The sequence below is a fragment of the Xenia sp. Carnegie-2017 genome, unplaced genomic scaffold (assembly GCF_021976095.1).
Source record: "Xenia sp. Carnegie-2017 unplaced genomic scaffold, XeniaSp_v1 HiC_scaffold_4, whole genome shotgun sequence".
Lineage (NCBI taxonomy): Eukaryota > Metazoa > Cnidaria > Anthozoa > Malacalcyonacea > Xeniidae > Xenia > Xenia sp. Carnegie-2017.
This window is the reverse complement of record NW_025813504.1, coordinates 5557780-5581905: the sequence shown is the minus strand read 5'-3', so window position 1 is coordinate 5581905 and position 24126 is coordinate 5557780. Positions and strand designations below refer to the sequence as shown.

The window sequence follows — 24126 nt, the reverse complement described above, 5'->3', positions numbered from 1 at the left end:
CGCTGATAAATTTCAACGAAGTGCCCTTTTTGTATGTTCCTAATACTGTGAAATTGGTCTAAACAATTCAACCGTTAAGATTTTTCACATTACAAGTGTGATGTTGATGACATTTTTTGCTGATGAAGCAACTTTAACTGTTGATGTGGGTCAATAAACAACAAATATAATAGGCCGTTGGCCAATGTGCTCAAAAACACAACTTTGGCTGCACACTCTCACAACTAAGGCCTGTTTCAAACGTCGCATTTTACATGAGTCCAATGCATTTAAAACAAAAGATAATGAGGGATTTTATCTCATTTTCTTTTGTCTTAGGCGCATGTAGGATGCGACGTTTAAAATGGGCCTAATAATTTAAGTCTCACCATTTAAGTCTCTTCGTGAACTAATAATTTCTTTTATAATGTAATCGTGTATTCAATAGCTATCAAGTCACTGCTGCAGAAGCCCAGCTATAGTCTATAAGCGTCTAAAAGCTTTGCCTTTGCATTAGTAGGAGCAGAAAAATGGTAAATAGTTGCGTTGCTGCCAATTGTACGAATAAATCAAGCCTTAGCTCTGGTATGAGTCTTCACACTATACCTTATAATGATAAAAGGCCCGAGGCTAAGCGAAGCAAAGCAAAGCGCGTATTTGAGCCTTTCAATGCTTCAACACTTTGTTCGGCTCACTTCTGACCAGAGGATTAGTAGTTTGCCGAATCAAAAGAACGCTTTATTTTCACGGGACAGACAAAGTTTTAAGACCAACATTGTGTGAGGGTGGAGTTCCCTTTAAAAAAGATGAGATTGAATTTGTGTCTTTTCGACCATCGGTACTTTGAAGTCAAAATCCGAATAATTATCGCTCAAGTTATCATTGCCTTTCGAGTGTTCTATCACATATCCCAGGATAAAGTTTTGGTCAGAATTATCTAACTGAGCACTCAATTCTGATTCCAATTTATCGCTTTCTTCGCAAGACATAATTCCCTCGAATATTATAACAAGACAACGTTAAGGAACGTGTATGTTTAATATACGCTAAATATCCCCGAATGCCGATTACCTTGGATGACGTCAAAATACTTTCTAGTGCCAGTTTCTTTTGTATTATAAAAAACGACGGCGATGGGCCAAAAATGAACAACTTCAAGACGCAATAAAAGCTTGTTGATGTAACCAAATTAAAAAAAATTTTCTCAGAGAGGCTTAAAATCATAGACAGATTTCATATTGCTAACAAAAATTTTTGGTGGAAGGGGAACTTTAAGCAGCTGATAATAAATTCTAAAATAATTGTTTGCAATCATAAACAACATTTTTTATTACTTGTAGCATGTATGTACAAAAGTCGGAAGATCAGTTATCAAGTAGCAGTTATTAAAACGTAAAATTCAATCACGACGCATGTACTGTCTTCTGTCTGTTGTTATACACTCAAAAATTTAATTGTTTTAATTTGATAAAAACAAAGCTGTCTTAACAGTGTGCTGCACTAATAATATGCTTCCATTAACATGAAGCATTCAATTTTCATCGCAAAATGTTCTAATCAAACCCTTCAATGGGACACACAAAACAACAACAAATTTCGACGCCAATTTCCCGTTACATTCAACATTACATAACCTGAATACATATTTATCCATGACTATATTCGTGATTACCACGAGATACGAGTAAAACAACTAGCTATGAAAATATCAAAGGTTATTTGTAATTACATAATATTAAATTAAAAACTCTTAATCAAATTCTATACAGTTCGAATATAAGCTATGCCTATAAGAGATCCTTAATTTCTTGAGACTCTGCGGAATCTTTATAAGATTCCCCGCTTGGCGTTTTCCCATCGCTTTTAGCACCCTGTCAAAACACAATAAAATCAAGGGTTGCTTTTCTATGAAAAGTGATTGGTCTAGGGACTCTAGATTTAAAAATTTCGCCGGGGGGCCATGTCCCCTGACCTCAATAGAAAGACTCATGCTTTGGGCGTTCAAAAGTATGCCCCCCGAAGTTCATGCCTGGCTACCCCACTATATGCGAGAGTTCTGGAGCAGGTGCAAACCCATCCTCGTACCTAGGCGTTTATTGGTTTTGAACTATTTGACGTGCGTGGGCGTCATGCATTTGCGTAACGATCTCCAGTCTTGGGCTAGGGCTGATCTGCTCTGGAGTTCTCACAAAAGGTCTTCCAGGTTTGTATGCGTACTATTTCGCCATAATTAAAGAGTGGATAGTAAGTACCTTGGATAACAAAAGTTTAACACATGATAAGTGTTCTTCGTAAATAGCTGCAAGTAATGGCGTTATTCCATGTTTATCTGGCAACTATATATATTAAAAAAAAGGAAATATTAGTTACGAAAAAATACTTTGGTATTCTTTAAATATTTATTCATGGCAAACGCAAATTTCATCTTTTAATAAAACTGCTTAGAATATTGCATGAATAGCAAAGCTTGCCCATTTTCATTTCATTGAATTTATTTTTTTGTTCATTCACTGGAGAAATAAAGACTGGAATTGACTCTAAAAAATATTTTTGCTCAAACGTTTGCATTGTAGGAGCTGTCGAGCTGGCTTGCCACTAGTCGCCATTACTACTTAGAGGTTCAAGAAGCCCCGACAGGGCTGAGCATGATTGGCTTCACCTGGTTAATAAAAACTAATGCCCTGTCCACATACTTTAGTTAGTATCCCCAAATTTTTTGTTGTGGATAAGCCTTCCGCCCACACTTATCCGATTGTATCCAGGTAGCTACCAAGAGACTTTCAAATCCGATGGGTAGAGTGGAAACTTTCGTATCCGTAAACAATTTGGATACGTGTGGACGCTCAATTTGATATTCAAACTTTATCCGCGCAATAATTCAATAGGGCTGCTCCCAACAAGATTATCTTTGGTGTGTTGCTTGGACTTCTTTGCAGTTTATCTGCATGTGTGCAGTTAAAGTTTGCTATGTTTAAATCACATTTTGAATATTTTAAACGGCGCATGTATGATGCACGATGCACGATGCACGAATTGCTCGATATAAAGCGCTAAAACGAGCAGGAAAGCAAAATCGTCTTCGAAGATTGCAAGTAGGACAAGGGCAATCTAGCAATTGGTGGGACAGTTTTTTAAAGTAAAAGACTTTAGTTTCGTATGAGTTAACTTATAAAAATGCAATTTGCGTGTGCGCATGCTCAAAATAAACAAAATAACGTTAAATATAGAACAGATTCGAATACGATTCGGATCATTGAACTAAAATACATCTGGAACGCTAACTCTTATAGTTTTGTCTCATGATTGGTTGAAGCTAAACATGCATCTAACATTTGTGAACTCCCCCCTGAATCTGCGACATGTTTTTTGCATACCAAGTTCGAAAGGCTTGTGACCTAGATGCATTTTATAAATATAATAAATGAATTTTATAAAACACATTTTTCTCTTTGGCAAATAGCTCAATTTTTCTACATGGAACTACAATAATTAGGTGGTTTGAACGTTCGGGTATGCCTGAAACTTTCAAAAACTCAGAAAAAGCAACAAAATTCGCGCGAAATTTTCGTAATTTTCGTCTTTCCTTCAAAATTTCGCGACCTGCAAAAATGAAAAAATCTGGCTTCATTTTGCTCCCCTGACTTATCGTTCCAGATGTATTTTAGTTCAATGATTCGAATACGTGTGGTGTGGACGCGCAAACTGTTTTAACTGGAATGTAATTCGCAACAAAAAGTTTGCGGATACTAAAGTATCCGGATACGTGTGTACGGGGCCTAAATTCATTTCAGTATTGCGAGAGCCTGAAAAATGTAAAAGTAGCAAAGACTATAACCGAAGGTCCAAAGGTCGTGCGCTATTTGCAGTCTTTAAAAAACACTAAAGTGCACGTTTAGACCTACCGTTGCACGAGAAACTATACTAGTACTTAATAATAATTTACTTTCAGATAGTTCTTGGGTGTCTAATAAACTCTCTAGCGCTTTGATACAGTCTATCTCTTCAGAATAGAAAACCTCGTTGCACAGTTTAACTGTTAAACACATTTACCCAAAAAACAGCACTTGCTGTTTTGCTTTGCTTTTTTTGTTTGCATTCTTTTGATATTCTTTAATTTCAAACGATTGCAATTGTGGAAATCTTTGATTACTTACAAATGCCACCATTTTTTTTTAACTGAAAAGACATTTGCTTGGCTTTTACTCAATTCAATGCTTTACAGCCAATCAGGAAAAAGTATTTACAGTGCAATGACAATTTTGTACAGTGTAAATTACCGGTAAACTGCACTGCAAAAGAACCAATCACAGTCAAGAAATGTCTCAAAGTATATTATTAGGAATGAAATGATCTAAAATCACTCTGAGAAACATGTAAATTACATGTGATCACATGACCTCTATCAATAAACTAATGAGTGTGATGTCAGCTATTGTGTTTGAAAATGTAAAATGATCTTGACAGCTACATATGTTTTGCATGGATGTTCTTTGCTGTACAAGTAGTATAATGTAGTTGTTATCCGCAAAATATTTGAAAGAAAAGACATAAACCAAAGTGTGCAACATAAAGTGGTAGGCAAAAATGTAGATGAAAATATTTGAGCTGCATTAAGCAATCACAGAAGATGATAATTGAGGGTCCATATTCATAAGTTCATATCTGTAATCACATTTATTAAAAACTAATAAAGTAGAACATGCAATTGCAATATGAATATTGCCCTTCCACCCCACCACCCCCTCCCCTCCCAATGTGCAATCTGTTATCCCAGGCATTTTTCAAGAACTTAAAACATCCAAGATAATATAAATTTTAAGAAATTACAGGATCCTAGTGGATAAGATCTTATTAACATCCTAAGCAGCATATTACATATGTACGAAAGTGTCGCGTTGGCTTTTATGAGATGGTTGCATATGTGTTTTTTCAAGCTGGCAAAATAAAGCGTAACATTACATGTATTTATTTCGCAATAAGAAAGTTAAAATTGTTGAAAATATTTGTCAAATATACATATACATACATTCACATTAGCACCTTTGCTGATAAGATACTTAAGCACTTCAAGTTGACCATAATCTGCAGCAAAATGAAGTGGATTTCGACCATTCATCAATTCACTGTTCACACTACAACCCTAGAAAAGCAAAATTGATATAAATCAAGCAGAGTTATCCGCACTGAAAATTTAACACTACTTTCTTCACTAATTTGGACATTGTCATGAATAAGTAAATGCACATCTGAGTGTGTTTTTGAAGAAACAGCAAAGACCCAAACATTCTATTCACATTAAATTAACAAAATGATAAAATGAGTAGGTGATTAGTGGCCTAACTAGGGTATGTCAAAATAAATTATCGCAGCAAATTTTGGAATATATTTACATTTCTGAGCCCATAAGAGACAAGTCCATTGGTAAAATTATATTCTTTAGAAATTCAAAACCAATAGTGTTTTTCTGAGAGTACTTTGAATTTAAAATTGAGAAGCTATAATTTATTTTGCCAATTGCTGGATCCGCTGCTGTTGATGACCAATACTCAGATTTGAATATCAAAGTTTTAAGTGTAAATTCTTTAATAATTTCTAAGCTAAAATCATATTGTAGCAAAAAAGTTCAATGTTCACATCTCATTCAGTTGCTTTTTGCAAGGAAACACACAATCATATCAGGTATTATCTTCATTAATGTGGAAATTAGAATGCGTTCAGGGATACCCACTTTTATTTTAATTTCACATTTGTAATTTGCAATGGGTATTCTTCATAATTTTTTTATGGATGCCATTATATGGCACATAAGCATATGCAATTGATTTCTGAAATGAAAACCTAATTCTTATGAAAATCTATAACGTTATTATACGGTATAAAAAATAATGGGAATATTAAAACGTGGTATATGTTCGATCATAAAATTTCCCAGGCAGATGAGCATTTCAGGAAAGGTTCCTGTTGCTCAGAACAAAAGTCAGCAACCTCATGCAACAATATAAAATGGTCATAAGAGATACGTTATAATATAAAAAATTCACGGAACTAATTCGACTACAGTAAAGAACATATGTTTTCAGGTAGCGTAAAAAGTTATTTCTTCCTAACATGTGTTTTGATTGACAAATTCTTTTCCTTAATCAAGCCCATTTACGCAAATTGAAAGATCTGTTTTTAAAATTCGCACGGATATATTATTGTACAAAGTTTCTTCCCGGTGTATTGAAAGACAATTACAGTATTTCTCAACGTGACGAGCGAAACTTCTTGTTACATGAGTATTGTGTTGCAAAATGTGGAAAAACACTGCACATATCTTTCGGGTTGTCGTGAATCAACAATACCGCGTTTATCGTACACCAGACGCTAATGTAGACTCGTCTGTTTTTTTTGTAACATACCTTTCTCTCCACCAGTTCGCGAACTTTATCCAAATCCCCATTTTTTACAGCCCAAAGCAACTCCTCACCCATTTTCGGTTCGTATTGATAAAGACGAAGTGTCCTAATTCGACGATTTAAGAAAGACAGCCCGAAATCGTTATTGTATTGACAGATTGCGTGAAGTGTTTGTAGGGAGATCATGCAAAATATTAATGACACTGCAAAATAGCGGTGCACGCGAGCAAAATGTGGACTGGGAATGACATTTTCTTGATTTCATATTGGATGTTGTTATACTTCATGATAACACAACGAAATGTATCAATAAAAGAAGACGTTTCACAACAAATGTGAAATAATTTTCTTATTCTATAAATGTCACGGCAAAATAACAAAGAATTGTTGGTGACAATCGATAGACAGGGAGAGCAATTAAGGAGATATGAAGCCAGACTACGAGGTAACATTCTTTATACATGGCTGTATCAAGACTTTTAAGATTCACGAATTCACAATACAAGCTTGATATGATATATTCAGAATTTCGTTCAATTTTTTGGGAATCGATTGGTTTTAATAACTGTATCAACACTCACGTTTCCGTCTCCTGCAGAGCCTTAAGATTTTCTAAGCTTTTTGATTGCAAGCTGTCAATAATAAAATAGAATTCGTACGAAGCACAATGTAAGTGAGAATGTACCTTTCACACTACTCAGTTCTCACCACATACATTTGTAGATACGAAGGCAGTTCAGTTATTTTCATAGAATGATTAGGTTTTTATCAATGTAATGATTTAAAGAACTAGTATCTTTTTCACTTTTTTTAAATTATGCCTTGAAGACTGTAAACATCTACATGATCTGGTTTTAACAACGAATATTTATTTTATTTTTATTGTGGTAGCAAGGTTGAGTATACTAGCTGAAATATCTTGCAAATAGGGAATTGTTCACTCTAACCCGAGCATACAGTTAACTAAGGTTTCTCCTTCAGTCGTTTTCAACACTTTCCCAACAAACAAATGATCTTTTAGTAAGTTGGTCGTTTGAGCTTGCTTTACTGTTTTCTGCTAATTTTCAAGGCATTACAAAAATTGAATGGAAAAATACACAAGGCTTCAAAACCAGATTTCAAATTGTCTATACATACTTGATGATATCTTTTTAGAAGCTTAGAGAAACTGGGGCGTCTGCTGACTCTTCAGTTTAGCAGATGCCTCTAGTGCTGGCCAAAAATACAGCAGGTGTAAGTGAAATGTGGTGGGAAATTTTACAATAGTTTTTCTTTGCTCTTGAAGGTATCAATTAACATTGTAATAAATTATGAAATTAATTATTCTGTTTTCTAAAAATACTACAAATTGACCGGAAATTGACACTAACACTGTCCCTAACTGCGTTTGGAAGATCAAAACTACATTTTCAACTTCTTATGGTCTTTTCAATATGAACATAATAGCCCAACATAAGACTTTTAAAAAAGCATTTCTTTATTTTACTATTGTGAAGGCTTTTTTAAAAGTCTTATGTGTGATGTTGACTTGTGGTGTTGACTTGTAGTGTTTACTTGTGGTGTTTACTTGTGGTGTTGACTTGTGGTGTTGACTTGTGGTGTTGACTTGTTGTGTTTACTTGTGATGTTGACTTGTGGTGTTTACTTGTGGTGTTGACTTGTGGTGTTTACTTGTGATGTTGACTTGTGGTGTTGACTTGTGGTGTTGACTTGTGATGTTGACTTGTGGTGTTTACTTGTGGTGTTGACTTGTGGTGTTTACTTGTGATGTTGACTTGTGATGTTGACTTGTGGTGTTGACTTGTGGTGTTTACTTGTGGTGTTGACTTGTGGTGTTTACTTGTAGTGTTGACTTGTGGTGTTGACTTGAGAGAGTTGTCAACTTTTCATGCTTCATGTAACAGTATTGCGTCACTGCTTCGTCAAGAGAATCCTTTGTATTCAAGCCTTTTACCGTTTTTTTCTTAGATTTAACAATTCTTTTGAAGTTTCTCATTATTTTGCTCAATCTTAATAAGACAAACGAACGCGTAAACTAAAGAATAACATGCGACAATAAACATCAATAAACCTTGTACCCCTTCCGCCAAAAATTTTTTGCGATATGAAATCTGTCTATGATTTTAAGCCTCTTTGAAAGTAAATTTTTTAATTTCGTTAAATCGTTTGATTTTTGTGAAGCGTTAAATTCACTAAAATCGTATATTCTTGTGAACCATGTCCGTGATAATGAGAAGTCTGAAACTAGTTAATTTTCTGACGTCATTCAAGGTACTTGTCTCGTGTATTCAATTGTTATCAAGTCACTGCCGAGGCAGAGCTAAAGTCTATAAATGTCTAAAAGCATTGCCTTTGCACTAGTAAGAGCAGAAAATGGTAAATTGCGTTTCAGGCAATTATGCGAATAAATCAAGCCTTAGCTTTGATATAAGTCTTCACATTGACTATACCCAACAAAGGCCCAAGGTTGAGCAAAAAAAAAACCTGGGTTGATTTCATTAAAGCAAAGCGCGTATTTGAGCCTTCCAGTGCTTCAACACTTTGTTCAGCGCACTTCAGAGTTACGACTAGAGGATTTTTAGCGTCGATTTAGGAGTTTGCCAAATCAAAAGACGCTAAGTTTTCTAAGGCATAAAAGAGACGACGTTGGAATTTGTGTCTTTCCGAGCAATCATGCTTTGAGCTCAAAATCCAAATTAATATCGATCAAGTTTTCTTGCCTTCTCGGTAAAACAATTTCTATTTAAAAAATTTATACAAATTGATCCAAAATGCTTGTGCAATAATCTTCATTCCTACCATATTGTTTGTTTGTACAAGAACTCAAGAATTTTGACAGCATCAGCCTGTTCGCTGGTTGATTTGTGCTGTTATTTTGTAGTGTAGTCAGCCCGCAAAAATTTGTGCTAGTCATGCTATTTAATAATTGGTGTTCACTTACCTAACAATAGATTTTCTCAAATGATGCTAATAATCTAAAATTGACAAGGGATACCCCACTGCTGTTATTAGAACATGTTTGAGAACAATGCTTAAATATTTTCAATCTCAATTTCTAACTCATCTCAAAATTTCTCATATATTGTTTTCTATCGAGTATCTCGGTATAAAGTTTCTGTCACAATTATCTGACTGAGCACTCTGATTCCGATTCATAGCTTTCTTTGCAAGACATAATTCCCTCGAATATGATAATAAAGCAGCGTGAACAAACGCGTATTCTTAATATAAGCTAAATATGCCCGAATGCTGACTACATTGGATGACGTCAATATACCTTCTAGTGCCAGTTTCTTTTGTATTAGAGGAAACGACGGCGATGGGACGAAAATTGCACAAGTTTAAGACACCATAAAAGCTTTTTGATTTGACCAATTCAATATATTTTTCCTTAGTGAGGCTTAAAATCATATAGGCAGATTTCATATTGCTACAAAAGTTTTGTTGGAAGAGGCACTTTAAGGAGAATCGTTCACTTCATGGTAATACAGTTTTACAAATTTTGAGAAATTAATCTTTGTGTCTTTTGCTCTAGAAATAACTGATAAAGCCTGTTTATTGGAGACTAGAAATTCAAGGGGACTAAAAAAATAAGAGGGGAAAGGAAATAGTGAAGAAAGAATGGGATAGAAAACAGAGAATTAAGGATTAGTAGTGTGCACCCGATTTAAGCCGGATTCCGGCTATTTTCCCTGCCGGAGCCGTAGCCGGAGTTTGTTCGTCGCCAGAAAAACTTCGGTAGCAGTTGTTTGTGCTGCAAAATATGTCAGATTTCAGTAAACGTATCCGATAAAAATATATTTGTATCAACGAACGATAACTATCGGCTAAAATTGAAGAACTTGCATGAAAATAAAAGATTCTATGCATAACTCATCATGACGAGAGATAGCGTTCACGCATGCTAATTTTTGATTGAAAGTCGGAGCGCGGAAATTTAACTTCACGTATAAAATTTTTTTTAACAATACGCCTTAGACTGTAAAACAGTGACTTGAAAAGTTAACCAGCCACAACCAGTGATTCGAGTAATAAAATAGGCGGAGTTTGCACAACATTATTTGTTATTATAACTTTACTAACTTAGATATTTGTAATTCAGCCGCAAGGCTGCAATTAACATTTTAATAAACTACTTACTTACTAACACTAGTAAGGATGGAGGGGGGGTGGGGGAGGATGAAGTGGAAATAGAACATATTGGAAAGGAAATAGAATATGGTATAATGGTATCCAATACTTTTGCCAGATGTTGTACTTGCATACAAAGGCCTGCAAAAAGAAAAAAGTGCTTTGGAGAAGAGCCTACGCGTTTTGAGCAGTACAGATAACAAGCCGACTCAGGAAAGTCCTTTAAATCACGATGGAAACACTAACGAGGAGCTTGGCATTGAGTCAAAAATTATCAGTGATCATGAACAGAAATCGGACGATGTGATCACTGTTCAGGTAACCATCGTGCCTGAATACATCATTAAGACATATTAATGTTTTTGTGACTAAAATTACTTGCAATTTTTGACTATGTGAATAAAAGTGCTCGTCATTATAAGTAACACAGATTCTTCAATCACGTGACCGTAGGAAGATCGATAACTGGGGGGGGTCATATTCATTTGTGCATATTATCCGTAGAGAACAATAGATTTCAAAAGTTATTATGGCATATCATGTAAATTTGAATTCAAACTCCCCCCCTCCCTAGTCCCAGCGATCGATCTTCGTAAAGCCCTGAATTAAGACATGACTGTTATTTTTGCATGTACTAATCAATAGTTTAAGCACTACAGCTAATAAAGTTACGTAGACATTCAATGAATGTTTAGATCAATGTTTAGGTATTGGTGATTGGTGGATCTACTACCACCAATCCCAGGATACGTAGGTCAGAATGCATCAAAGAAAATTTATTTTCATTTCAAAATACTTTTGAGCGAATCCTATTGGGAATATCTTAGCCATAAATATTCCTTGGAATTTCTAGCCAACAGCATACTTACAATATTTATACATTTGTATTTTGAATTTAAGGGGCTTATTACATTATCCCCGTAGCCGGGATTCAGCCAAGCGTTAAAGCATTTTGGCAAATGGAAACGATTCAATACTTATCATGAGATAATCATCTCAAGCAGTTTCACAACGTTCTGATTTAATAACTACGCAAAACATTTAAAATTAAAACAACTAATTTGCCCTAATTTGAGAATTACAACCGGAATGACCTGTGGCACTTTGCAAACAGTTGTAATTTTTAACTTTGAAGTTTTGGCCTCTTTCAATCCCTTGAAAACATTGTGCTAGCTCGCTATCCGGGCCTGCTCGCCTCCATATAATCAGGCCCTAAGATCAGCTTCTATAAATTATTTGGACCTACCCTAGATCCGCCACTGCCGCCATCAACAAATTGTCTACTTCTCCCGAAATACAACGATGCTTTGGACGAAAGAAAGAAATTAAGCGAGGGGGCGGGCCTTATAACTTAGTAATCCATTCATTTACTAATATATCGAGACAGATAAGTGAATATTTTCACAGCATTGTCTACTATTATCAAAGGCTGTGCATGATGCTAATGATAAAGGATTGGAATCGCAAGTGAAAACTCTTCGCGAGGCTTTGGACACAATCATGGAACAAAAAACAAAAATGGAGGGCTCGTTTCAAGCTGATAGAAAGAAATATTTGGTTTGTGCGCATTTTACATGCATGGTACGTGACAAACACCGAGGATTTGCATCATTTTACTTCTTTACATTTTCACAGTTAGAACTGGAAAAGAAAGACGAGCTTCTTGAACAAGTAAAGAATGAATTTCAAAGACACAAAGAAAAAATGCAAAAGGAGATCTCTGAGGTATGGATATGTTAGTTGACACTTAAGCATACAGCATGTTGGATTAATATATATTGCTGACAAAATAGTTTATGATTAGTCGCAAATTACAAGCTATAGGTTGCCGATTCGTTGTACCACTTGACAAGTTACTAGAGTTTACTGATTTGCTGAAGAATTCCGCGGATATTCCGTGATTTGTCCAGTAGGCATATATTTTCTAATGCTGGTTATTTTCAGAGTTTATTTTCATGATTAGTGTTTAGTTTTTACTATTTTGGACTTGCTTAATGTTCTTGAATTAGACCTTTTTCTGTTGAAAACCGAGCAAGCGATTAAATTTCGCGCCATCGACTGTTTAAATGCGCGATTCTCAGAGCTTGCGAAGTTGCGGGTTTTCCGAGTTCCCTTCATCATGACAATGATTTTTAACATCTCGTTTGAACATTAAATTTTTTCTCTATTATTTTCATCATGAGTTACATACTCATGCCGAGGAACGCAAAGATCGTCGAGAGACTGAACCGAGTGAGAGGAACTCATACGACTTAAATGCGCGCAACTTCGTCATAGTTTACAGGCCCCGCAACTCGTAATCCGCCACTGGGTATGTGGGTGGTCTGACAGCCCTAATTTTTGAAAAATGGTTGGTGAATTCCTCCAAAATAGATCGATTTTTCGATATCTATTATATGTTAGATTTTAATTGAAAAGTTAGAGAAATGAGCAAATTCCCAAAGTCAACTTATTGATTATTCTTAAGTTATTGTTTGTTGAATGAAGAACTTTTGGGACTCTCAATCTTTTATAATGTTGTTCATTGCCATGAATAAATCTTAAAAAGTTTTGAATTGATTTTTTTTCAATCGTTGCTCGAGTTTTTTTCATAAGTTTGTTCGGTTTCATGCAAATATATGTTAAATGCATTAATATTTCAGTTACTCGGTCTTTCTTAATACTGTTTAGAATAGTGTACATGTCGCCATTTCTATTGTTTATCTTTCTTTGCACGCTAGCTTCGAGCTCGTACATGTGGTGAGCAAAAGCGCGGAAACTGAGTAATGATCACGTGATGATGCTGAAAGAAATGCAGCAGCTGGTGTCAAAGAACGATCAGCCAGAAAGAACTTCAAAGAAAGATCGAGTCACTGGAAAAGACGATTATGGAAAAAGAAGTTCCGGATTCGACTTGTACTTTCCAAGGTGCGGACGTTTTTACATTGAGAATAACAAATTTACCACAAAAAATCTTTTAAAAAGAAAATATGAAACCTGCGATTAAGCATGTTAATTGCTTTTGCTGCAATCTTAGAAAGGCAATACAGGCCTCTTCAAAGGACTTGAGTTGTTGTGAGGCTTTTCACCTGGCCACGTGCGTGAAACTATCGCCAGTTAAACAACGGTTGCATGTCTTAATTAAATGACATTCGACCACTGTCAAAGTAAACAGTCTCAATAGATAATATGGTAGGGTGGATATTGATACTTTCTTTTCTTTTACTACATTACTTTCTTTTGTGGTGGATGTGAACTTTCTACTACTCTTTCTTCTGCTACTTTCTCTTATCTTTTGGGGTGGATATGGACTTTCTACTTTACTCTTTCTGCTACTTTACTTTCTATTTTTGGGGTGGATGTGGACTTTTTACTTTCCTTTCTTTCTTCCATTCTTTCTACTTCAGGGTCTATCTTTCCTTCCTGGCCTGGATGGGCTTTCTTTCCTTCAGATCTTCTTTCACTTTCCTGGGGTCACATGCTTTCTCCTTTCAGGGTGGATCCTCTTTCTTTGGGGTGGATCTCTTTTGGTCTCTTTCCTTCTTCTCGTTTCCTTTCCATTCTTCAGGTCTCTTTCTTTCTTTTCTTTTCTATTTTTTGGGATTGGATCCTGACTTTCACTTCTCTTTCTGCCACTTTACTTTCTATTTTTTAGGTGGATATGGATTTTTACTTTACTTTCTTTCTGCTCTTTACTTTCTATTTTTAGGATGGATATGGACTTTTTACTTTACTCTTTCTTAACTACTCTATTTTTTTAGGTGGATATGGACTTCTACTTTACTCTTTCTTTACTTTCTTTCTGCTACTTTACTTTCTATTTTTTGGGGTGGATATGGATTTTTTACTTTACTTTCTTTCTGCCACTTTACTTTCTATTTTTTGGGGTGGATATGGACTTTCTACTTGTTGAATTTTTTTTTATTTTGTTATTTTTTTATTTTCGTTTTTTGATATCTTTAGGTCGTGACTCGACGAAGGGTTTGGATAAAAGCATCCAAGTTTCAAATACGTCATCGGCACTGACGAAACTCGAAGAGGATATGCAAAAGATCAAAGCTCAGTTGGAAAAAGATATCATGCGTGAACAGCAGCGAGCAAACGAAGCTGAACTCAAAGCATCTTTACTTTCAAAAGCTGAGGAGAATCGTGTCGCTGACCTAGGTGACTATTAACGACTATTAAACTGAATATAACTGGAAGCCTGTCATCGGCAAAAGTTTTAACGTCTGCAATTTGACATGAATTATCACATGATACATGTGTTTTTTACCATTGCAAATTGCCACATTCATGAAATTATCATTAGACACAAGTCAAATCAACCACCTACCCCAGCCTCCCTCTTTGACGTGTAAGCTGCTGTGTTGTATATTAGGTACACAAAAAGGTACACACAACTATTAAGAAACATAAATAAGATGATTTTAGAATTGTAAAACGCATTTTTGTCTTGTTATTTAATATTTCATCTTTCATCATAACATTCATCTTTTCTTTGGAAGAAGAAAAAAATGACCTGTTGCTATTAAACTAATTTAAGTAAATATGCAGTAGATTACAGGACAGTTATGATGTGGTACTTTTAAACTGGTCTAGACACGCTGATTGGCTATTATGTCATTAAAATATAAGAGTTTGAGGTTGTACTTACTTAACAAGCATTGCGTTTGTGCATTTCTTCTGGACGGTGAATATGCATCACTTTTTCGTCATCTTATTAACTAGCCCTTATTTACCGAGCTTTCGATTATCGGACCGAAGTTTTTTCTACAGACCGAGCCCGTAGGGTGAGGTTTGTGCAAAAAAGCAAAGATTCGATATTTCTCTGTAAAAACCGAGCAAGCGCGGTTAATAAAGGCTTGCTTTCTTTCTCGTCCTTGCTGTTTTGTACGGGATAGCTTTCACTTTCCTATTTTTCGTTAATACAAAATAAATCGTTTCAAATTGTATCGTCTGGACAGTTTAACTGTTTTCCAAGTGTTTTTCCTTCGACTCACATTCGTAAATGGTTTTTTTTTCATTTATTTTTGCGTTTTGCTGTTTGCTTTACGAAGTTTGTTTACATTTGACTGTAAAATTACGCGTTTTGGACTGTTGCCCATTACGAAAATAAATGACAGGGAAAATGTTTCCGAGCCAATCAGAGAAAATTTTTCTGGAATGATGCTTGCCATAATATAAAACTAGTTATTTACAGATATTCTATGGTTTTTAGAGGCTAAACTTTCAGAATTATCCAATGTTGTTGGCAAATATGAAAGACTTAGAGCTCACGATCAAGTTGAAATAAAGAAATTAAAAGATCGTTTACATACAATGGCAACAACGCCGTCAAATGATGTTTCTATGAAACAGACAACCGACATGAATGTCAATAATGATAAAATACTTGTGATGAAATTCAAAGAATTATTGCAATCTTGCATAAAAGATGAGGAGATATCAGAAGAAAGTAAGTGATGTATACTAATTATTTTGTCAGTTCGATTGACGTTTTGTGTTTACCTTCGTTCTGTGCTTACGTTATTTCTACTGGTTTTTAAAGTGTCTTTACTTCACAGATAAAATGCCTAAGTGATTTTGATAATCATTAAAAAAGTCCAACCATGCAATGTACTGTACATTGTCATCTTTGTTTCGTGTAACCGTCTCCTAGATAATGGAAAACAGGAATTCTATATGCTAGGACGAACAAAAATGACGTATACACTAAATTTCGATGCTATACAGTCATGTTGAGAATGTTGTGGTGTTTTGTTCATCATAGTTATATGTTATGATTCTACAAAATTATAGTGGTGTCAAAATTTGTCTTGTTTTTAGATGATTTAGGCTTAAGTCGTGCAGATTTAGAATGCATTTTACAAACGGACCCAGCTCACAGAGCATGCCGTGAGGACTTCGTCAACTGAAAGATGAATTCGAGTGTTACAAAGCAAAGATTCGATCGTCAAAAAACTCCCCGCTTGAGAAATTGCCAAATAATGATACCGAAAGCAAGAAAAAGGTCGTGGACGATCTCAAAACGACTCTACAATCAATGCAAATACAACTTGATAACAAAGACGATGAGCTCGAAACATGCCGGGAGTCTTTCGATAAAGAAAAGGCCAATTTACGAAAACTTCACATTTCTGAAATAGAAAGCGAGCGAACGATATACATGGCAAAGATGCAAGAACTCGAGAGAGAAATGCAGAGTCAAAGAAGTCGAACCATGGCGTTGATCAGCGAAAAAGACGTCGAAATTGAGAGACTGCAAAAGAAGATGGCAAAGAACAATTCAGAGTCGCCTGCGATACTTCGACGAAATCAGTCTTTTACGTTGACCAGAAAAAGCAGTTCCGATGATACGGTCGATGAACTTTTGTTGCAGTCACATCCGGTAAGAGTTTGTGGTCACGTGTACAGTTTGCTACTTTTCACAACAGACACGTCATTTCTTTTGGATTTTTTATTTGCCAAGACAGATGTTAGGACAAAGAGTTAAACAGCGCTATCATCCGGATACATTCTTTCAATATAAAATTCAAGAATGTTGAAATCACACGTGAATTGTTTCAGCTAAACAAGATAAAAATTGTTTAGTTTTTCAATGTTCATTTTATGTAATTTTTACATAATCATGCAACAAGTACTGAGGATTGATGTTGGTGTGGGGTTTTAGCAAATTCACGTCATCACACAAACTAGCTGAATCCATTAGAGATAGCTGATTTGCGTAATTTATTGCTTATGCGTGAATCACTGTGTATAGCAAAAGTATACATCAGTTAAACTTCAATTTACGACTTTAAATCTTCTCTTTGTGCATTCTTTAAATCTCAGTATTGATTTGACTTTTTCAAACTGCAGTCGTCATTACTCCATTTTGCCCAAGAGCAGGCATATTGCGATGCTGAATTTTTGTTGTTGAAGAAACAACGCAGAGAACTCGAGGAATCTGTTCAAGAATTTGAAAGAAGGTATGATATATTCTTGTGATATGTGTTTTTCAAGAGTTTTGGATCTAAAGCACAAGAACGAATTTCAGTTATGGACTTGGAATAACTATTCAATATAAAATTTCAAATACATTAGGGATAATCAAATTATAATATGCAATTTGCATCTCATGTTGAAGTATATTTGTCGTTTTACAATGTGGTAATGAGAAAATCCCCACAAAACTCTACCGAGAATATATGCTCCATTGATTTTTTTTTGTCAACGAAAATTAACTCTTATTATTACTTTTTGTTTCTTTCTCTGTTTATTATCCTTTATGAAAATTATTGACGATTTTATTCATTTATAATTTGTAATGAACAGAGTAGGCTTGGAAATATTTTTTTGGCTTTACCAATAGCATGAATTAAATTATTAGGCTGCGTTTACACTATACCGGATTCGCTTATCACGACATCTTCATTTGCTTTAAAGGGGTAACTGTTGGGAGTAAAAGCGTATTAAGCTGATAGATTTAGTCTATTCGATTGTGTTTCTGACGTTGAACAATTTTACTGCCATTTAATATAAAGGATATTCAACCTGCTATGATAGCAATCCGGTAGGGTGTAAACGGGGCCCTAGATAGAAAGTTTGAAACGTCATCCAGTGGCGGATCCCGTGTACCTCAAAATAAATTACAGTTCCTCAATTTTAAATTCGAATAACATTCAGGAAAACACTATTGGTTTTTAATTTCTAAAGAATATATTGTTGCCAATTAATTTGCCTCTAAGGTGCGAAGAAATGTAAATATACGCCAAAATGTGCTGCAGTAATTTATTTTGAGGAACTCGAAATCCGCCACTGACGTCATCTGAAGTAGAATTTTACCATTTTGTTAAGACAGCACATCAGATAAGGGGAATTTATCAGATAACACCAAACAACTTTCCATTAGAAAACGTTGTTACTACTCTAGATAAACTCAAATGCTGGCTTATAAAAGTATATCTTTCCATTTACTACTCCAATGACATCAAATTTAGCGCTTGAGAATTTGGAAGGGAAAATCAATACATTAAGCGTCTTAGTTTGAACAATACATGCAAATATTCAAACAAACATTTAACACCTTAGGTGGGAAAGTAGTCTGCAAACTTTTAGAATGAGCTACCGCCTACCAGTGCGTGGCGAAGCCTTTTGGTTTTTTCAGAAGTGTGTCTTACGACAATTTGCTTTTTCATATTCAAGGGAAGAGCAAACTTATGAACAAGTCAAACTACTGAAAGAAGAAATTCGAAAGCTAGAAAGGAATTGGTGAGAAACTAATCTATTGATTTTTGCTTTTGACTTTTTTTGAACTTTTATCTTTAATATCTTGTTCGACGTTTGAGGACGTCCTTGCCATTTTATGCCAGTGCGTGTTAGGTCAGAGAGCTATTTCATGTGTTTTGCGCTTTTACTCAGCTCGCGCGAAAATGCTAACATGGAATATGTGAAGAACGTGGTTTTACGCTACCTCTTAACAGACAGTGAATCAGTTCGACAACAAATGATTGCTGCCATTTCAACAATTTTACAATTCAGTCCTGAAGAGGTAAAAAATTCTCTATTTATGTTAAATTGATCGTCTCTTTACTCCCCCAGCCTAGATTGATGCATGTCTCATGCAAAGTTACGCTTACCTAAAACAATGGTAGCAACATAACAAGTTAAAGGAAGTATAGGTTTCAAATAAAAGTTTTAAATTGTTTTAGCAAGTTTACATGGTCAATCGTAGTGTATAGCTGATCTAAATATGATAAAAAAAATTAAATAAGGTACATTTCATCCCCATAAAAATACACGGAAAATAGAGGTGTTGTGGTTGGTGGAATTTGGTTCCTTTTTTGAAATTGAATTGCTTTTAGCACAATTATATACTGTTCTTTTGAATTTTGGAACATTTTATATCTACGTATTCAACATGATTTTTTTCATATTTTTGTTCTTACAGACGTTTTCATTCATATAAAGAACATGTTTAGGTTGTGTAATAGTGATATAAAGGAAGACTCAACTATTACCTAAGACTTAAACCCATTTATTTTCATTTTAATTTCGATTACTTAGCGTTTCCATGGCTTTCTTTTGTATCCTATACAAAGTGCCTCGTCATAAGACAACCAACACATAACATTTCAAATATCTATACATGCAATGGAATATAAACAATAGTTTAACATCTTCTAATTGTATATTTTCTACTATATTGTCAAATCAAATACGACTTTTGTTTTTATATAAATATCTAATTATTTTTTAGGTATTTAAGGTCAAGCAAGTAATGAAACGCTGGTGGGGAAGAGCGTAAAACATTTGAAATTGACTATTTATTTTTAAATAGAATGATCTAATTAAAGTGTTTTTAACACAATGCTAATTTACTGCCAGTATTTCATTTTATTATTTCAGATTATTATTCACTTTGCGAGCATTCTCGGCTGTGATTGGTCACTACCTGCAGATAATTCTCGATGTCTGTAGGTATGACGTCATACCTACTGATAATACTTTCTACATATAGGACGCCATTGAAAGTCGGTTTTGAAAAAAATCAAAACAACGATGTTTACCACAGTTTCTAAGCTTTTGAGCAAAAATAAAGCGAAAAACTCTAAATAAGCGACGAAGCTGGCTTTGAACATATTTACATATTTACAGCATATTTAAACAAAAGAACTTGAAAAACCGCTTGTTTCAACGACAAATTAGCGAATGTTTGAAAATGTTTAACATTTATCAGTTTTGATAATATTTCAGTCAGTTGAGGTGAATAATAAAGCAATTACTGAATTCGTTTTTCGCATGATATCAAGAATTATAGACTTTTAAAATTATTTTAAGAATAATTGCGACGTTTATGTTATAAAGCCTGTTGTTGAAAAGGTAATAATGCATGAAATGCATGTGATTTCAAGTGCATGAAATTACATTCTAAACAATAGTTTAAAAAACAAGATAAAAAAAATCCTATTGCAGTAAATTATTCTTATGCATTCAAAGGAAATCGAACCCTGGTCTCTCGCTTGGAAGGGTAGAATTCTACTACTGAACCACCAGTGCCGAAACGTAAGACGTGTTAGTAATGAATTCATAGAAATTTTGATGAATGATTTAAAGTTTTATTTTCATAGCTTGTTATTCAAAACCTCCAAAAAAATAAGTAAAATATAAATTGCAAATAATATACTACCTTAAAAAAGAATGAAAGGACAAATAAGTTTTAAAAGAATCAGTTACGACCTTATTATGATGATGCGTGTTAATATTTTGCCATAGAATAAATTTCCCGTTTCTTGCGTTGCAGAATAGAATTTTACCAATAAATCACAAATATTGTTAGAAAAATCGTTCGAGAAAAAGTTTTAAAAAATGTTTAGCAACGTTTAAGTTATAAAGCATATAGCTTAAAACGTATTAAAAAATTCAGTAAAAACTGTAAAATGTACGCCGTTAAGTCCATGAAAATACATTCTAAAATTTATTTTAATACAAGATGAGTAAAATCTTCGTATAGTAAGATTTGGAGTGCATTGACAGGGAATCAAACCCTGGTCTCCCAAGTGGCAGGCGAGAATTCTACCACTGGACCACCAGTGCCATGAGTGCCACTGGTTTGCCATGATTTCTTCCGAATTTTTTATGAAGACGTTTAAGGTTTTGTTTAGAAAGCTTTTTATTTAAAACTTTAAAAGTAATCAGTAAAAGTTAATTATGCATCTAATTGTCTCCGTTAAAAAATAATAAAAGGACAAACTAGTTATAAATGAAGTCATTCACTAGCTTATTATGATAATACGTATTCATATATTTTCACAGCAGAAATTCCTGTTCTCCTACGTTGCAGGATGAAATTCTAGCACTAAATTACCAATGCTGTTTAAAAACTTGTATGAGAAAAACTTTTAAAATTATTTTGAGAATAATTGCGACTTTTAAAATATAAAGCCTGTTGTTGAAAACGTAATAATAAAACGTAATAACTGCTAAGTAAAAAGTGAAAAATGTAAGCAGTCAAGTGCATGAAATTACTTTCTAAACAATAGTTTAAAACAAGATAAATAAAATCGTATTGCAGTATACTATTCTTGTGCATTGGCAGGGAATCGAACCCTGGTCTCCCAAGTGGCAGGCGAGAATTCTACCACTGAACCACCAGTGCCATGAGTGCCTCTGGTTTGCCTTGATTTCTTCCGAATTTTTTATGAAGACGTTTAAAGTTTTGTTTAGAAAGCTTATAATTTAAAACCCTAAAAGTAGTCAGGAAAAAGTTAGATATGCATCTAATTGTCTCCGTTAAAAACCAATGAAGGACAAATTAGTTGTAAAAGAAGTCATTTACGAGCTTGTTATGATGATACCTATTCATATTTTTCCACAGATGAATTTCCTTTTATCCTACGATGCAGGATGAAATTCAAGCACTAAATTACCAATTCTGTTTAAAAACTTGTATAAGAAAAACTTTTAAAATTATTTTGAGAATAATTGCGACGTTTAATTTATAAAGCCTGTTGTTGAAAACGTAATAATATTTAAACTGCTAAGTAAAAAGTGAAAAATGTAAGCAGTCAAGTGCATGAAATTACTTTCTAAACAATAGTTTAAAACAAGATAAATAAAACCGTATTGCGGTATACTATTCTGGTGCATTGGCAGGGAATCGAACCCTGGTCTCTCGCTTGGAAGGCGAGAATTCTACTACTGAACCACCAGTGCCGAAACGTAAGCCGTGTTAGTTATGAATTCATAGAAATTTTGATGAATGATTTAATGTTTTATTTACATAGCTTGTTATTCAAAACCTCCAAAAAAATAAGTAAAATATAAATTGCAAACATTATACTACCTTAAAAGGAATGAAAGGACAAAAAGTTTTAAAAGAATCAGTTACGAGCTTATGATGATACGTGTTAATATTTTGCCATAGAATAAATTTCCCGTCTCTTGCGTTGCAGAATAGAATTTTACCAATAAATCACAAATATTGTTAGAAAAATCGTTCGAGAAAAAGTTTTAAAAAATGTTTAGCAACGTTTAAGTTATAAAGCATATAGCTTAAAACGTATTAAAAAGTTCAGTAAAAAGTGTAAAATGTACGCCGTTAAGTCCATGAAAATACATTCTAAAGTTTATTTTAATACAAGATGAGTAAAATCTTCGTATAGTAAGATTGGGAGTGCATTGGCAGGGAATCGAACCCTGGTCTCCCAAGTGGCAGGCGAGAATTCTACCACTGGACCACCAGTGCCATGACTGCCACTGGTTTATAATGATTTCCGAATTTTTATGAAGACGTTTAAAGTTTTGTTTAGAAAGCTTGTTATTTAAAACTTTAAAAGTAATCAGTAAAAGTTAATTTGCAAATAATTGTCTCCGTTAAAAAATAATAAAGGACAAATTAGTTATAAAAGAAGTCATTACTAGCTTATTATGATAATACGTATTCATATATTTTCACAGCAGAAATTCCTGCTCTTGCGTTGCAGGATGAAATTTAGCAATAAATTACAATATTGTTTAAAACTTGTATGAGAAAACTTTTAAAAATTATTTTGACAATAATTGCGACTTTTAAGTTATAAAGCCTATTGTTGAAAACGTAATAATATTTAAACTGCTAAGTAAAAGTGAAAATGTAAGCAGTTAAGTGCATGAAAATACATTCTAAAAATTTTTTAAAACAAGATAAATAAAATCGTATTGCAGTATACTATTCTTGTGCATTGGCAGGGAATCGAACCCTGGTCTCCCGTGTGGCAGGCGAGAATTCTACCACTGAACCACCAGTGCCATGAGTGCCACCAATTTCCCATGATTTCTTCCTAATTTTTTAAAAAGACGTTTAAAGTTTTGGTTAGAAAGCTTTTTATTTAAAACCTTAAAAGTAATCAGTAAAATGTTAATTATGCATTTAATTGTCTCTGTTAAAAAATAATAAAGGGAAAAATTAGTTATAAAAGAATTCATTTACTAACTTATTATGATAATACGTATTCATATATTTCCACAGCAGAAATTCCTGTTCTCCTACGTTGCAGGATGAAATTCTAGCACTAAATTACCAATGCTGTTTAAAAACTTGTATGAGAAAAACTTTTAAAATTATTTTAAGAACATTTGCGACGTTTAAGTTATAAAGCCTGTTGTCGGAAACGTAATAATATGTAAACTGCTAAGTAAAAAGTGAAAAATGTAAGCAGTCAAGTGCATGAAATTACTTTCTAAACAATAGTTTAAAACAAAATAAATAAAATCGTATTGCAGTATACTATTCTTGTGCATTGGCAAGGAATCGAACCCTGGTCTCTCGCTTGGAAGGCGAGAATTCTACTACTGAACCACCAGTGCCGAAACGTAAGCCGTGTTAGTTATGAATTCATAGAAATTTTGATGAATGATTTAATGTTTTATTTACATAGCTTGTTATTCAAAACCTCCAAAAAAATAAGTAAAATATAAATTGCAAACATTATACTACCTTAAAAGGAATGAAAGGACAAAAAGTTTTAAAAGAATCAGTTACGAGCTTATGATGATACGTGTTAATATTTTGCCATAGAATAAATTTCCCGTCTCTTGCGTTGCATAATAGAATTTTACCAATAAATCACAAATATTGTTAGAAAAATCGTTCGAGCAAAAGTTTTAAAAAATGTTTTAG

General features: G+C 34.1%; 2 protein-coding genes and 4 non-coding genes across 6 annotated transcripts; 1 reads left to right on the top strand and 5 right to left on the bottom strand.

Moving 5' to 3' along the window:
• Positions 1-1573: 1573 nt before the first annotated feature.
• Positions 1574-6605, bottom strand: LOC124455729 (myotrophin-like). Its single transcript, XM_047006363.1, has 4 exons — positions 6381-6605; positions 5006-5119; positions 2232-2315; positions 1574-1850 (listed from the first exon to the last, which is right to left on the bottom strand). Exons 1-4 carry the CDS (start codon positions 6561-6563, stop codon positions 1767-1769), a joined length of 465 nt encoding a protein of 154 aa, XP_046862319.1. The 5' UTR covers positions 6564-6605; the 3' UTR covers positions 1574-1766.
• A 71-nt stretch (positions 6606-6676) lies between these two features.
• On the top strand, positions 6677-19846 carry LOC124455453 (GRIP and coiled-coil domain-containing protein 1-like). The gene is given in 15 exon segments (XM_047006085.1): positions 6677-6822; positions 10627-10826; positions 11937-12065; positions 12144-12233; positions 13229-13256; positions 13259-13415; positions 14249-14316; positions 14451-14651; positions 15706-15942; positions 16314-16385; positions 16388-16875; positions 17346-17455; positions 18672-18737; positions 18888-19017; positions 19726-19846. Coding segments are annotated over 15 exon segments (2109 nt in total). The 5' UTR covers positions 6677-6737; the 3' UTR covers positions 19774-19846.
• Positions 19847-21553: 1707 nt separating this feature from the next.
• Trnag-gcc lies at positions 21554-21624 on the bottom strand. Its single transcript has one exon. It is a non-coding gene; the product is annotated as a tRNA-Gly (tRNA).
• A 486-nt stretch (positions 21625-22110) lies between these two features.
• On the bottom strand, positions 22111-22181 carry Trnag-ucc. Its single transcript has one exon. It is a non-coding gene; the product is annotated as a tRNA-Gly (tRNA).
• A 1003-nt stretch (positions 22182-23184) lies between these two features.
• Trnag-gcc lies at positions 23185-23255 on the bottom strand. The gene has a single exon. It is a non-coding gene; the product is annotated as a tRNA-Gly (tRNA).
• Positions 23256-23742: 487 nt separating this feature from the next.
• On the bottom strand, positions 23743-23813 carry Trnag-ucc. The gene has a single exon. It is a non-coding gene; the product is annotated as a tRNA-Gly (tRNA).
• Positions 23814-24126: the final 313 nt, after the last annotated feature.